This window comes from Drosophila gunungcola, chromosome 3R, assembly GCF_025200985.1.
Source record: "Drosophila gunungcola strain Sukarami chromosome 3R, Dgunungcola_SK_2, whole genome shotgun sequence".
Classification (NCBI taxonomy): domain Eukaryota; kingdom Metazoa; phylum Arthropoda; class Insecta; order Diptera; family Drosophilidae; genus Drosophila; species Drosophila gunungcola.
In genome coordinates, this window is record NC_069139.1 from 5,079,664 (window position 1) to 5,092,941 (window position 13,278).

Sequence of the window (13,278 nt, forward strand, 5' to 3'; positions counted from 1 at the left end):
TTTAATGTTTTTAAATGTAGCTCAAATTATTTGATTATTTATATGATTTTGTAATTTGAATATTTCATATTTTTGATTACCAGTTTATTTCTAACGTATATCAAAAGTAATCGATCCAGCCCTGGCTAAAATGCAACCCTGATCCGAAAGCGTCGGTCAAAGCGGTTCGTTTAATTGCTCCTTTCCTCCGTTTTCAAAATAAAATGGTGTAAAAAGAAGAAAACAGGTGAGTAAAATAACGAAAAATATTTAATACCAAAGCAATCGGTTCTTTGAAATTCAATGCAGCTTCTTTGCTTAAATCTGCGAGTTATTTTCGCTGTGCAAGTAAAATTTTGAGCCACCAAACACACGCATACAAGCGAAAGGTTTACCGTTTGAAAGCGCACAAGGGAATTGCGAAGTCAGCATTTTTCACGTGTGTTCCGGCTTTTATTTCGTTAAATCCCAACAAAATAAAGCGCCGAGCGGATTTTAAGATGTCCGAACTCGATTGGGACGATCCAAATTATGTGGAGGCACCTGTAAAGATTCAGGAATACTCCAAGATGAATGATAAGTACGAGAGAAGCCTGAGACGCGATGATAATTCACGTGGATACGGAGGCGACAGGAAGCGTGATGATTACGGTGGGGGAAGGCGTAATAATCGTGATAACCGAGGTAACCGTGATGATTACGGCGGAGGACGCCGTGACAGCCGGGATGACTACGGCGGTGGACGCCGGAATGATCGCGACAATAGGGATGATTACGGTGGAGGAGGAGGATCTTTTAGCCAATCCCTGAGCATCGCTGCCGAAATGGTCGGAAAAGTCATTGGCAGAGCCGGCGCCAATATCGCCCGGATTGAGACCGATTTCAATGTCCGGGTTAAGGTAGACCGATGTGATTTGTTGGTCAAGATATCCGGTAGCCTTCAGAGCAACGTCTCCGATGCCATAAATCACGTTCGCAAGCAGGTCAGCGGTGATTCCGGGGATAGAGATCGGGATAGGGATAACAGGGGCTATGGTGGAGGAGGAAGCTATGGTGGCGGTGGAGGAGGAGGAGGAGGCTACAATGGCGGTGGAGGCAGCAGCGGGGGATATGGCAGAACCAAGGGTAGCAGCTACGAGTTTAATCCCCCGGCTTCAAAACCTATTCCGGATGATGGTGATCTCACCGGCACCATTGATTGGGCAGGCCTAAATGCGGCTTCGGTAAGTAAAAAGCAACCATTGAAAACCCATTTTTAGTAAACCCCTTTTAGATACATGTTATGTGCATTAAAAACACATCTTACGTCTGGGTTGCAAAACGAATTATTGTATGACTATGAAGAATAAGATCCAAATTCACTAAATATAAATATAAATTTCAAGGTGATTTTCCCATATTATCCCTTAAAATTAAATGTTTAAATGTGTGTTTCCCAACTTTTTTTTTAACAATGCACCAAATCATTAGTGCATATTTCAAATTTCAATTGTTAATAAGGTATTTATTATTTTTAGGATATTGCGTTAATTTAAAATGGTTACTACTTGTCAGAAAGAAAAGAAATAATATTATTGTTTGTAATGATTTATGAAAACACATTTTTAACAACATTTTTAAAACTAAAAAAAAAAATAAACAGATTTAAAAATTTATAATTTTATAAAATTTCCTTTTTTTTGTATAGTATTGTAGACGAAAAAAAAATTCAGAAATTGATAGGTATAATCATATTTCAGTGTCTTATCGACTTTAGTACTTCACAAATATATTTAAACCTTGTCACACACAAGAAACATCCAGATAAAGTCAAATATTTGTCATAACACCTAAATCCCATTAAATTCCTTACAGGAAAGAGCTACTGCAGCTCGCTGGGCCAAGTGTCCGCCGCTGACAAAGAACTTCTACAAGGAGGCGCCCGAGGTGGCCAATCTTACAGAATCCCAGATCGAAAGCATTCGCGCGGATAACAACAAGACCACGGTCTCGCACGTTTTCAAACCAAAGGAGGGTGAAACTGCTGTGCCCATTCCCAATCCGGTTTGGACTTTCGAACAATGCTTTGCCGATTACCCGGATCTACTGGGCGAGATCACCAAGATGGGCTTTCCCAAGCCATCGCCCATCCAGTCGCAGGCGTGGCCCATTCTACTCCAAGGACACGACATGATTGGCATCGCCCAAACGGGCACGGGCAAAACTCTGGCCTTCTTGCTGCCCGGAATGATTCACACGGAGTACCAGAGCGTGCCCAGGGGTCAGAGGGGCGGGGCCAATGTCCTGGTGCTGGCACCCACTCGGGAGTTGGCTCTTCAGATCGAAATGGAGGTCAAGAAGTACCCCTTTCGCGACATGAAAGCGTGAGTACCATCGATTGCAAAGAAGGCTAATAATAAGGCTACAAGAAATTAATAATTTTTATTTTTATTTATTTCATTTTCAGTGTTTGCGTCTATGGCGGTGGCGACCGTCGCATGCAGATCTCGGATTTGGAGCGCGGTGCGGAGATTATCATCTGCACGCCTGGACGTCTCAACGATCTAGTCCAAGCTAACGTTATCGATGTGAGCACCATTACGTATCTGGTTCTCGATGAAGCGGATCGCATGTTGGACATGGGCTTTGAGCCACAGATTCGCAAGGTGATGCTGGACATCCGTCCGGATCGCCAGACGATCATGACGTCGGCCACCTGGCCGCCGGGAGTTCGCCGCCTGGCGCAGAGCTACATGAAGAACCCGATACAGGTGTGTGTCGGCTCTCTGGATCTGGCGGCCACGCATTCGGTGAAGCAAGTGATTGAGTTGCTGGAGAATGACCAGGAGAAGTTCAGCACGATTAAATCGTTTGTAAAGAACATGACTAAGACGGACAAGATCATCATATTCTGCGGACGCAAGGCACGCGCCGATGATTTGTCTAGTGATCTAACTCTTGATGGTTTCATGACCCAGTGCATTCATGGTAATCGCGAGCAGTGCGATCGTGAGCAGGCTATAGCTGACATCAAGTCTGGAGCTGTGAACATTTTGGTAGCCACCGATGTGGCATCTCGTGGCTTGGACATTGAAGATATATCGTAAGCAAATATCTTATGTTTTTATTTCAGACAACTGTTAATACATTTCCTCTATTCTAGTCATGTCATCAACTATGACTTTCCGCGCAACATAGAGGAGTATGTGCACCGAGTGGGTCGCACAGGACGTGCTGGCAGAAAGGGCACTTCGATTAGCTTCCTTACGCGCGAGGACTGGGGCATGGCCAAGGAGCTGATCGACATCCTGCAGGAGGCGGATCAGGAGGTGCCCGACGAGCTGCACAACATGGCCAGTCGTTTCAAGGCCATGAAGGAGAGACGCGCTGCTGAGGGCGGAGGAGGAGGTGGCCGCTTTGGTGGCGGCGGCAGAGGACGAGGTGGCGGACGCGGTGGCGGACGCGGCGGCGGAGGTCGCAATTTTGATAGCTTCAGCTTCTGATTAAATAATTAAGCTTGTAGCTTTTGTAGTTATTAGAGACCACAGCGCATTGAAGTGCCTTGTATTTTGTTGACAAAACGTTTAAGGGTTGTTATACCTAAAATTAGAAATAAATCCCTTGTTGGGGAAGTCAAAACGAGGTCTGCGTTGTGCATTTAGGTTTAAAAGAATAATTCCGAATTTAAACTTTGTGTTTTTGATGGATACATTCCTGTCTATAATATTTAAAGAGAAATAGAAATCCTAAAGTGGTTTGCATTTGAGAGGCATTCTATTTACAAGTTTAGATATGTGCGATGTATATTTTGAAACTACTACCAAGAAATCTTTTAAACGACGCGATGTATAAATAGTTTCACCTCACCAAGAGAAAAATTCGTTACAGTGAAGATTTTGAAAACCAAACTAAGAAATAAGAAGTTTTATTGAGTTCAGTTGGCGCCACCGGCGTATTTCTCCAGGAGCTCCTGTTTCCGCTTGCGCAGCAGTGCTTCCTGCACATCCTGTTGCGTGGGCACGGGCACATGTGCGGTGAATTTGGGGGCCAGCAGGCCGTGCGGATCCTCCACTGCAGCTCGGGCCTTGGCATCTTCGATGGCTTCCCGAGCGGGTCCTGAAAGTGGGTAAATTTCATCCTCTTCCTCGTCATCATCGATTATGCGGCCATCTCTGGCCATTTTGTCGCGCCATTCCTGCACTGCCTTCTGGATGGCAGCTCGTTCGATGCGTTCCTCCAAAGGAATCAGGACACCATCTTCATCGTCCCGATAGCCATAGTACTCCGCATCTATATCTTTCATTAGTTCAGCGCGCGATTTCCTGGGCGGCGGCGGAGGATCCTGTTCGAAAAGCTCTCGAACTCCAGGCAAATCTTTGGCGGCTCCAAAGTACTTATAACCTCGATTGCCGGGTACTTCGCGACCCTCGGCATCGAACATTTTGGGACCATAACGTCTATAGTGAGGTCCGCCCAAGGCAGATATCTGATTTTCCCAATGGCGTTTTTCACGCAGCAATTTGTTGATTTCGTCGTTGAGATCGCGGATGCGGAATTCCCCCAACCCGGCTGTAAATAGTGTGTGTAAGAACATTTTATAAGCAATCCTAACTCTAGTTAATACCATTTTGTATTTGGGCCACCTTCTTGGAGATCTCGCGTATAATCTCCAGTCGGAATTTCTCACATCGGGGCAAATCGTGGCATTCGGAGGCCAAATAAGGCCGGCGTTCCTTTTCGCCGGATTCTACTTCCTTGGCCGCCCGCCAACGTGCCAATGTTGTCCTACGGAAAATAAGTAATTATCTATTACCATTCTTAGGTTTTTTGCACTCCAGGCTAACTTACATTGCCTTTTCTGCATTGCGCGCCTGAAATTACACATTTGTTATACATTTTAATTGCAAATTAATAAATATTTCGCAGACTTACCATTTTGTTTACTTTCTTCTTCTGCCAAAACTGTCATTCAAAACGAAACCAAGAAAATCGATGACACACTTATCGATAGGCAATACAGTAAATATTCAATACGGAAAAATCCCAATACTTCATTACACCATTTTAAATATGATTAAAAGTTTAATTTAGCTACAATTTTAACACGAAAATATTTCACTGACATAGATAATAAATGTTAAATCAATGTTTTTCTGTGGAATCTTAAACCATTTAAGTACAAAATAATTGGAATTTATCTATAAAAAGCAATCATTTTTATAATAGTGTTATACCTTAAAATAGTAATTGTAATAATAACAAAATTAAAATTGCAGGTAACTAATTGGGTACAAACTAGTTTTTTATTGTATTTCTAAATTTATTATAACAACGGACAAAAGATATATATATTTTTTTCCACAACCTTTTATATTTTAAATATTTCAGTAGAATCTTTTCACACTCACCATGAACGGCCAGTGTTGGACATCCTCCCCCATGTCAGCAGTGTTGGTATTTCGGTACTCCCTCGTTTTGGTCACACTGACCTGACCAGTTGTTTTTTCACGCCAACGCCATTTACGCTCTTTGGAAACTCTTTTTTGCAAATCCAAGCAGAAACAGGACAAAAACACACCTGCCCCAGGATGTTGGCCCTAATCAACAGGATTCTTGAGTGGTTCAAGAGCATCTTCTGGAAAGAGGAGATGGAACTGACTCTGGTGGGGCTGCAATTCTCCGGGAAGACGACGTTCGTCAATGTTATTGCAGTGAGTATTTCGCAGGGCGGTGTGCGTGTGTGTGTGTGTGCGAATTGGCAAGTGTATGGGTGAGAGGGTGGTTTTTTTTTTTTTTTGTTGTGGGAGGGGGGTTGGTGGTGGAGAGAAAGCCGGGGGATCAGCTATGACTAAATGTCGGTTAAAGTATAATACAATCCCCCAAATAACAAAGGAATTACATACCTTCCCCAACTTTCCCTTTGTTTATATCTTATCTCATACACCATACACCCCCCATTTTCTCTCACTGCATCAATAATTAACGCTGTGCTAAACGTTTTATTTTAGTGGTAAAGTTTACCGTTCCTGCCGCCCGTAATCAATAAACCAATATATACGCATGTTCTCCGCACAAATGACGCCATTATCACTGGAGGCGACCCTTTGACCCCGCCCCTTTTGAGCCTTCCCCCTAATGCCTATTTTTATATTGTCACCCATTTCTGCACACGCTGATAAAGCCGCGATCTGAACGCTTTTCCACCTAGAAAATCGCATTTCCCGGGGTTTTCGGAGGTGGAGTTACTGCCTTTGTGACCGCCTGACTTATGAGTCATGTGAGCCATTGAATTCGAACAAAGTGTACCCGCATCCCCAGGAATTAAACGTGGAAATTTGTTTGCTCAAGTGCTCCAAAAGCGGGAATTTTCGCCTCGCTTATCACTGCCATTAGACTCCGTGTAATCTACTGTTTACTCAGATTCATCCACTACTGTAATGTCGCGGTTCTGATTGCAAACCAAATTGAGGTTGACAGACATTTACTTTTCCCCTTCATAAGTATTTAATTATGGGACGGAATTACAAGCTTTTCAACTAAATTTATAGACTCTTAAAAAATTTGCATCCCCATTTTATATATTATTTATATATGTACTTAACTATGCCATATCTGGGTATATAAGTGCAACATTCTTATCACATGACAAATTAGTATTTCAGCTATAATAGTCAGCTGGTTTTCCATATTAATTTGATTCGTGGTATAGATTTGTCATGCTTATTCTGTGTTCTGATTTCATATCCAAATTTGACTACAAAACATTAATTTGTGAAATTATAAATCTTCTACAGAATAATGGCTGGCTTAAACAGTCCTTAAAATTGTTAAGATTTCCCGGTCTGGTTTTAATCCTGATAATACTTGTGGCTCTCCATTTAAGAAATTTTAATGGTTTTTAAATTGAATTTTAGAATGTTACGAATATCCACAGATAAATCGAACTTATAATGATAAAATTCTCATACTTCAGTTTGTTTACTTTCACAAAATGTTTTGCTTTGTTTACAGTCTGCTATTTTGCATTCAATAACAACAATTTCAATAAACAAATGGAGCCGGCTTACAATAACACATGTCAGCAGTTTTTTAATTTGGTTTCCATCAGTCTAGAAGCCAGATTCTTAGCAATGTACTTTACCCGCTTCCCAGTTAAAATCAAGTTTCAAGGCGTGTTTGAAATAATAGTTATTCAAATATAATTTTTTTGTTAAAATCAGCGTCATGTAAAGAATGTCATTTTACACAAAGCTTACATACCTTTTTACCATGTTTTAATTGCATACTTTTGGGCCTTATTCTTCTGGGATGAAGTTGCTCTTAAATATTTAAAATTGTCTGGTAGCTATAAGTTATAAATAAAATGTTTTTATTACTTATGCTTTATAAATATTTCTTTGTTAATTTCAGTCCGGCCAATTCGCTGAGGACATGATACCCACAGTTGGCTTCAACATGCGAAAGATCACACGGGGCAATGTGACGATCAAGGTGTGGGATATTGGTGGCCAGCCCCGATTCCGATCCATGTGGGAGCGCTATTGTCGCGGCGTTAATGCGATTGTGTAAGCAATAATACCGCTTGGGCATCAAAAGAATCCCATTAACACTTCAATGTATTTATCAACTATAGCTACATGGTGGATGCAGCTGATCTGGACAAATTGGAGGCCTCGAGAAACGAGCTGCACTCACTTTTGGACAAACCGCAGCTGGCTGGCATTCCAGTGCTCGTGTTGGGCAACAAACGTGATCTTCCAGGCGCCCTCGATGAAACCGGGCTCATCGATCGCATGTGAGTATCCAAAATATAGAAAATAACAAATCAATGATTTATGATTAATACCGAAATCTAATTTCCAGGAATTTATCGAGCATACAGGACCGTGAAATCTGCTGTTATAGTATTTCCTGCAAGGAGAAGGACAATATTGACATTACGCTGCAGTGGTTAATTCAACATTCGAAAAGCCAAAGTCGTTAGATAACGAACACCCACATACACACACGCTCCTACCCTCAACACTCACACACTTAGGCACTATATCTCACACAGAACAACTATATATACATATATACACTAATAATAATTTGCAGAGTGATGAACAATGAGCAAAAAGCCAGCAGTAAGCCAACTATTTGTGGTACAAGATTGAAAACAAAAAAACCAAACTAAAACTAAAACTAAAACACAGCGAGTAATAACTATGCCTTGAAAAATCTGTTTGTATGGTGTGTCTGCATGTATGTTGTATGTGATTTTGCAGTGCAGGGTTCGGGTGCTCGACTGTCTCGAATTTGTAGATTCACAAAGGGAAGATGCTTAAATGAATTCTGTGTACGTTGTAAGTTTTGTTAGTTAATCTATATGCCGATACACACACACACACACACAAGATAACACACAACCGACACACATGACACGCTCGCGTGTAATTAGTATTTCATTCTGGCTTGATCGACCAATTATCCCCTATATATGAATGTCGCCTCTACAAATATCGTTGCCCGTCTCCACGTTTAGTTAGACTTATGTTTAGTGTTGATTGGTGTGATTATTTACATATTATTTTTATAATTTTTGTATACAATATATAATTTACATTTCGCTGATACGCTTCTATGCAGATTATTTATTTATAACTGGAATTTTTGCTTAGCGAAAACTTAAAAAAAATATGGAAGCAACGGAAAAGTCTAAACTATGAAGACGTTTTAAACTATAAATATATATTTAAACTATATGAATGTAAAATCAATTAAGCAAGCGCAAGCCATAGTTAATGAAATTCCATGATTGATTGTAAAATACGCAAAAAAAAAAGAAGAAATTGTTGAGTTATTCTAGCTGCAGCCAAAAAACAAAAGAAAGAACCCCAAATTGAGATCCTTAAGCCTTGTCACGCTTTTCCTATACTCATTAACATTCACCTAGTTAATTATGATAATTTATATGAAACAGCAATGCAAATTATAAACTACAATAACCAAAATCGAAAACCGAAAACTGAAAACGAGCAAGGCATACAAACCACAGCGAGAAAACGAAACAAAAATGAAAAATGAAAACCAATAAAGACAAATTATAAAAACATTATAAAAAACCCGATTGAGTCTCATAAATTACGACTAAGTGAGATTGCAGCGATGGCGAGAGCATCAAATATTCCAAACACTTGTTCGAATGTAATTTATAGAGGCAGTATATGGCCACCCAAATGCAGACGTACCAGGTTAACAATTGATAGATGCAGACAGCCCTATGGTCGCATAAATATCGGGAAACGAGGAGGAGCCCTTGGCTAATTAGGAATTCTGTGTACAGAATCAAGGCATTTGCTACCGGAGGACAGCGATGGAGTAACAGGGGGTTCTGGCTTCCAGGAATACGTGTCGAGCACGAGCCGTGTGAGTGAGTCATGATCAAATATTCTCATGTCCCATGTCCGGGAAGCTTCCTGCTTCCCTGCTTCCTTTGGAAAACCGAAATCCAATGCCCCACACTGCGCGCGCGTTCGTTGCCTGAGTCTTTCGTTTTCTGTTCGCTCGCCTCATATTTCAAATTGCGTTAATTACACTTTTAAATGCGGGGTATTAACAGTGCCTGCGATAAGCATCTCTCTTCGCGGCCATTTGCCACAAGCCAAACATTTCGGCCATAACTCGAGGCGAATCTCCGAAAAAAAAAATACGGCTAACGACGTGCTCGTAAATTTTCATACCAAAACTATAAACAAACATAAACAAGCTGAAAACATTTACGAACATTACGCATATATGCCTTCTGCTTAGATGTCGTTTAAAATCGTTAAGACAAGTGGACAGTGCGGCTTATAGCCTTAAAACAAATACTTCAAATAAACTTAAGTCAAATAACAAATTGTCTCGTGTTTGTCATTTAATTAATCAACTGATTTGTTGACTGATCTTAAATTGCAAGTGATTTTATCTGATCTCAAATTGTCAAAGCCAATTGATTTTATCCCTATGATAATTAATCATTATTTATAGAGCTAAAATGACTGCTGAATCAATTGGATATGTAATTGGACTCGTCAAAACAAGTTTGTTGGATTTATTTCATAACTATTTATTCTTTCCTTCTTTAACTGCATGACCCCTACTGTTTTTTTTTGTGTGTAAAATAAAAGTGATATTCTGCCACAAAGGCAGACGGTGCTTAGTTCTTTCTGCTTAATTTTCAGCGATTTGTGCGACTTGTGCTGATTATATAATGACATATAAAACATGCCCAAACAACATTTAAATTTGTTGTAGCTGTTTTTTATATTTTCGCAGACCTCATCGAGCCAGATCCGTTCATTTGTATGCGCCACAGTTGCCTTCATCGTGACTCCTTTGATGAAAAGCCGTCAACAAATGCAAAATAAATAAAAGCGAAAAAAAAAATGGAGAAAAGAATGAGCAAATCACATTAACAAAAAACTAGGCGGGGTGTTGACCATAAATTTACGCAGATATACTTAAGTTATATTTTCAAGATAATTTATTAGTTTGGGGCTTAAGGGTTTGATTTGTGAGATCAACTGATACCTTTTTATTAGAAGAGGGAATCTAAAATTTAATGCTTCTAATCCAAAGAATTCTGACATCATTATTTGTTAAACATATAGTATATATTTTATTTTTCTTTTTATTTTTAAAACTAATCCTGTTATTTGTGTTCATCAATTTACATATAGATTTACCAACTCATATTAAGTTTATCCGTTAAATTAAAATTAAAAAACTATTAATATGATCAATAAAAGTGTTAAATGTACAACATCCCTAGAACAAACAAATGCAAACTGTTCCAGCAATGTGGTTATAATAAACATGAAACAAAGTCAACCCAAGACAAGTCAGTATAATATTTTTCTTAACCTTTTACCCTTCGCCCTTTCTAGCCAAATTGTTCTTAAATATATTTTAATTGAAGGCCCCCACAATGGTTTCTGCACGAGGCCACCAAAAGTGTGTCTGGCCCGAACATGCTGTGCCACCTGAAAAGTTCCTGGAACTGTGGCAAACGAGCCCCTGCCCAGAAAAAATAACCCAAAGTTGGAGCTGTAGCTGGAGCTGGAGCATAAAGTTCAGGCCTTAACAAGATGGAACAAAAGGCTGTCTGACTGGATGCTCTACCGCGTACTCGCCAGACTCGTGGGCAACAGTTTTCATGTTTGTCGCTTATTTTGCTTTATTTTCTTGCAGACCGTCGGTGGCTGGATGCCCAAGAGGAGGTGAAAAGGGGGCCAGCCGAGACGCGACGACAACTTGGCTGACAACAGGGCGAATGCAAATAAGTCTGCTCATTTCTGCTGAATTTGCTAAACTCCCGGCGACTGCTGATTTCCACCTCTGCCCACTTGATTTACCTGGCATTTTATTGGCCAGCGCCATTTGCCTTGCGAATGCAAAGGCCTAGACCATAATTTACGCATCTTCCTGCCTTCATTTTTTTTTGTTGGTTTTTGGTTTTGGCCCGGCCTAATAAAGTTCTCTCAGGTGTGAACACAGGCCACTCCACCACTTGCATACGAGGCAGCTTAATTGATGACAACATCTTGGAATTTTCGTTGGTATTCCGCATCGAAGTTGTCGCCAAGTCTTTTGGGGCTCAGCTGCTAAGGCTGGATAACTGGCTTGCTGGCTGGCTGGCTGGCTGGTTGCTGGCTGGCCAACTGCAAATCAGTTAAATAATGAAACATTTGCACGATACTGGCGAATCGAATCGAATCGACGGAATCGGAATCGGTATCGCCAGCCCAGGCTTTTTGGCCAAGGATAGCGAAGAGAGTAAAGCTAAGGCCAGCACAACTCGGCAGCTAAAGCCAAAGCTAAAGCAGCCTCAACAATCAGCACAATCCGCAGTTGTATGGTGCTACATATCGTACAAGATTTCCGGGAATTGAAAACTGCTAAAAATCGTGTTTGATTTTATACGTTGTTGTTGCCGTTGCTGTTGCTGTTGCCGTTGCTGTCCGCTCCTTATGCATGCAATTTTAAGCTGAGGATTGAGGGGATCTTGGGTCTCGTAGGAGAAAGAAGGGATCGCTGCTGCATCTACGATACGCGTCGTGGTTCAACATGCAATCGCAACAAACGAAAGCAGCTTGTTAACTAATTAAAACCAAAATATATGCAAATCAAAGGACCCAAAAAGAACCCAAAAGGAGACTTCATTTCATCGTCTGCCTTTTTTCTCTGGATAGCTACTGTTTTCGAATTGGAGTTCTTTTCTCCGTCGCCTTTTTGTCAACGATCTTTTTTCGGGGGCAATTAAGCCTGGCAACGAAGAGTCGTCGCTGCCATAATGCTGCAAAATCGAGAACTAAATAGCACAAAGAGCATTGTGCAAAAATTAATTGCAACATTTTGAGCAGGGACCACCGCCACCACACCACACCACACCACACCACACCGCCGGAATCCTGCTCCAAATGCAATCAATTCAGTATGGATTTCTGGCGAAGCAATCGATGCGGATTTACGAGTCGCCTGCGTTTTGCCTTTTCGAGCCAGCCATTTGGCCCATTGTCGAGTGTCCCCCAGAGGGCTTGAAGATGATCCTGCACGGTAAGAAAAACTACATGGCATTTGACATAAATTAGCAAAAAAAAAAAACGAAAAACCTATGTATATATTTCCAACCAAAGTTTGGCTCCTAAGCATTCAAATTTTTTATTGTTTGGCATGAGAACAAAGGATTTTTAATATATCAAGTATCGATGGTAAAATTTAAATTTACAAAATTTGTTTAGCGCTTACGTTTTTTCTAGTGTCAAATTGCAACAGGCAAAAAAAAAAAACTATTTTATAAAGTGCCAAACGCAGTTGGTAATACACCATATCTATCTGCACTATATAGTTTCTTAAGATTATTAATTTCTTTCCTGTTCAGATGTTCTTTTGAAAAGTTAACCATTTGAAAGTTTCTAATACTCAGATTGTTGAACAAATATTCGAATTTTTTTTGGCTATACAATTTAAAAACTCTTCTTAAAGTTCTAAAGATATCTGTAGCATTTTAATAATGTTTTGGGTTGGAGTTACCTTCATATTGACTTGAGATCCCTTGAAATGGTGATTATTTGTCAGTGTATGATGTGGTGGTGGGTGAGCAGCTCCATCCGCCGTCGTGGTCTTGTGTCTTCTGCTTAGGTGAGGACATATGTAAAACAAGCCATGAAACAACTGGCTGGGAGCAGGACTCTTCGCATTCGCGTTCTCATTCGGATTGAGATTCAGTTTCGGAAGTGAAATTTATTTTGCATACGAGACCATTCGCCCCACAGAGGAGCCATGGCCATTGTCTTT

General features: G+C 40.6%; 3 protein-coding genes across 3 annotated transcripts; 2 read left to right on the plus strand and 1 right to left on the minus strand.

Annotated features, from left to right (window-relative positions):
* The first annotated feature begins 99 nt into the window (after positions 1-99).
* Positions 100-3,601, plus strand: LOC128251932 (uncharacterized). The gene is made up of 5 exons (XM_052979214.1): positions 100-226; positions 289-1,202; positions 1,834-2,342; positions 2,426-3,061; positions 3,122-3,601. Exons 2-5 carry the CDS (start codon positions 480-482, stop codon positions 3,459-3,461), a joined length of 2,208 nt encoding a protein of 735 aa, XP_052835174.1. The 5' UTR covers positions 100-226; positions 289-479; the 3' UTR covers positions 3,462-3,601.
* A 251-nt stretch (positions 3,602-3,852) lies between these two features.
* On the minus strand, positions 3,853-5,481 carry LOC128251997 (pre-mRNA-splicing factor ISY1 homolog). Its single transcript, XM_052979340.1, has 5 exons — positions 5,367-5,481; positions 4,891-4,920; positions 4,807-4,829; positions 4,583-4,743; positions 3,853-4,527 (listed from the first exon to the last, which is right to left on the minus strand). The coding sequence occupies exons 1-5, from the start codon at positions 5,397-5,399 to the stop codon at positions 3,893-3,895; spliced, it is 882 nt and encodes a 293-aa protein (XP_052835300.1). The 5' UTR covers positions 5,400-5,481; the 3' UTR covers positions 3,853-3,892.
* Positions 5,482-5,533: 52 nt separating this feature from the next.
* Positions 5,534-8,867, plus strand: LOC128251992 (ADP-ribosylation factor-like protein 8). Its single transcript, XM_052979309.1, has 4 exons — positions 5,534-5,669; positions 7,369-7,523; positions 7,592-7,753; positions 7,822-8,867. The coding sequence occupies exons 1-4, from the start codon at positions 5,547-5,549 to the stop codon at positions 7,940-7,942; spliced, it is 561 nt and encodes a 186-aa protein (XP_052835269.1). The 5' UTR covers positions 5,534-5,546; the 3' UTR covers positions 7,943-8,867.
* Positions 8,868-13,278: the final 4,411 nt, after the last annotated feature.

Bases quoted from the DNA above. Each gene is read 5' to 3' on its own strand.
- LOC128251932 (XM_052979214.1), top strand. From the start codon at position 480: ATGTCCGAACTCGATTGGGACGATCCAAATTATGTGGAGGCACCTGTA. The intron at 1,203-1,833 runs GTAAGTAAAAAG...AATTCCTTACAG, and splicing joins CAGGCCTAAATGCGGCTTCG to GAAAGAGCTACTGCAGCTCG. The intron at 2,343-2,425 runs GTGAGTACCATC...TTTCATTTTCAG, and splicing joins CCCTTTCGCGACATGAAAGC to TGTTTGCGTCTATGGCGGTG.
- LOC128251997 (XM_052979340.1), bottom strand. From the start codon at position 5,399: ATGGGGGAGGATGTCCAACACTGGCCGTTCATG. The intron at 4,921-5,366 runs GTGAGTGTGAAA...TTTGAATGACAG, and splicing joins TCCAACACTGGCCGTTCATG to TTTTGGCAGAAGAAGAAAGT. The intron at 4,830-4,890 runs GTAAGTCTGCGA...GTGTAATTTCAG, and splicing joins AGAAGAAAGTAAACAAAATG to GCGCGCAATGCAGAAAAGGC.
- LOC128251992 (XM_052979309.1), top strand. From the start codon at position 5,547: ATGTTGGCCCTAATCAACAGGATTCTTGAGTGGTTCAAGAGCATCTTC. The intron at 5,670-7,368 runs GTGAGTATTTCG...TGTTAATTTCAG, and splicing joins CGTTCGTCAATGTTATTGCA to TCCGGCCAATTCGCTGAGGA. The intron at 7,754-7,821 runs GTGAGTATCCAA...TCTAATTTCCAG, and splicing joins ACCGGGCTCATCGATCGCAT to GAATTTATCGAGCATACAGG.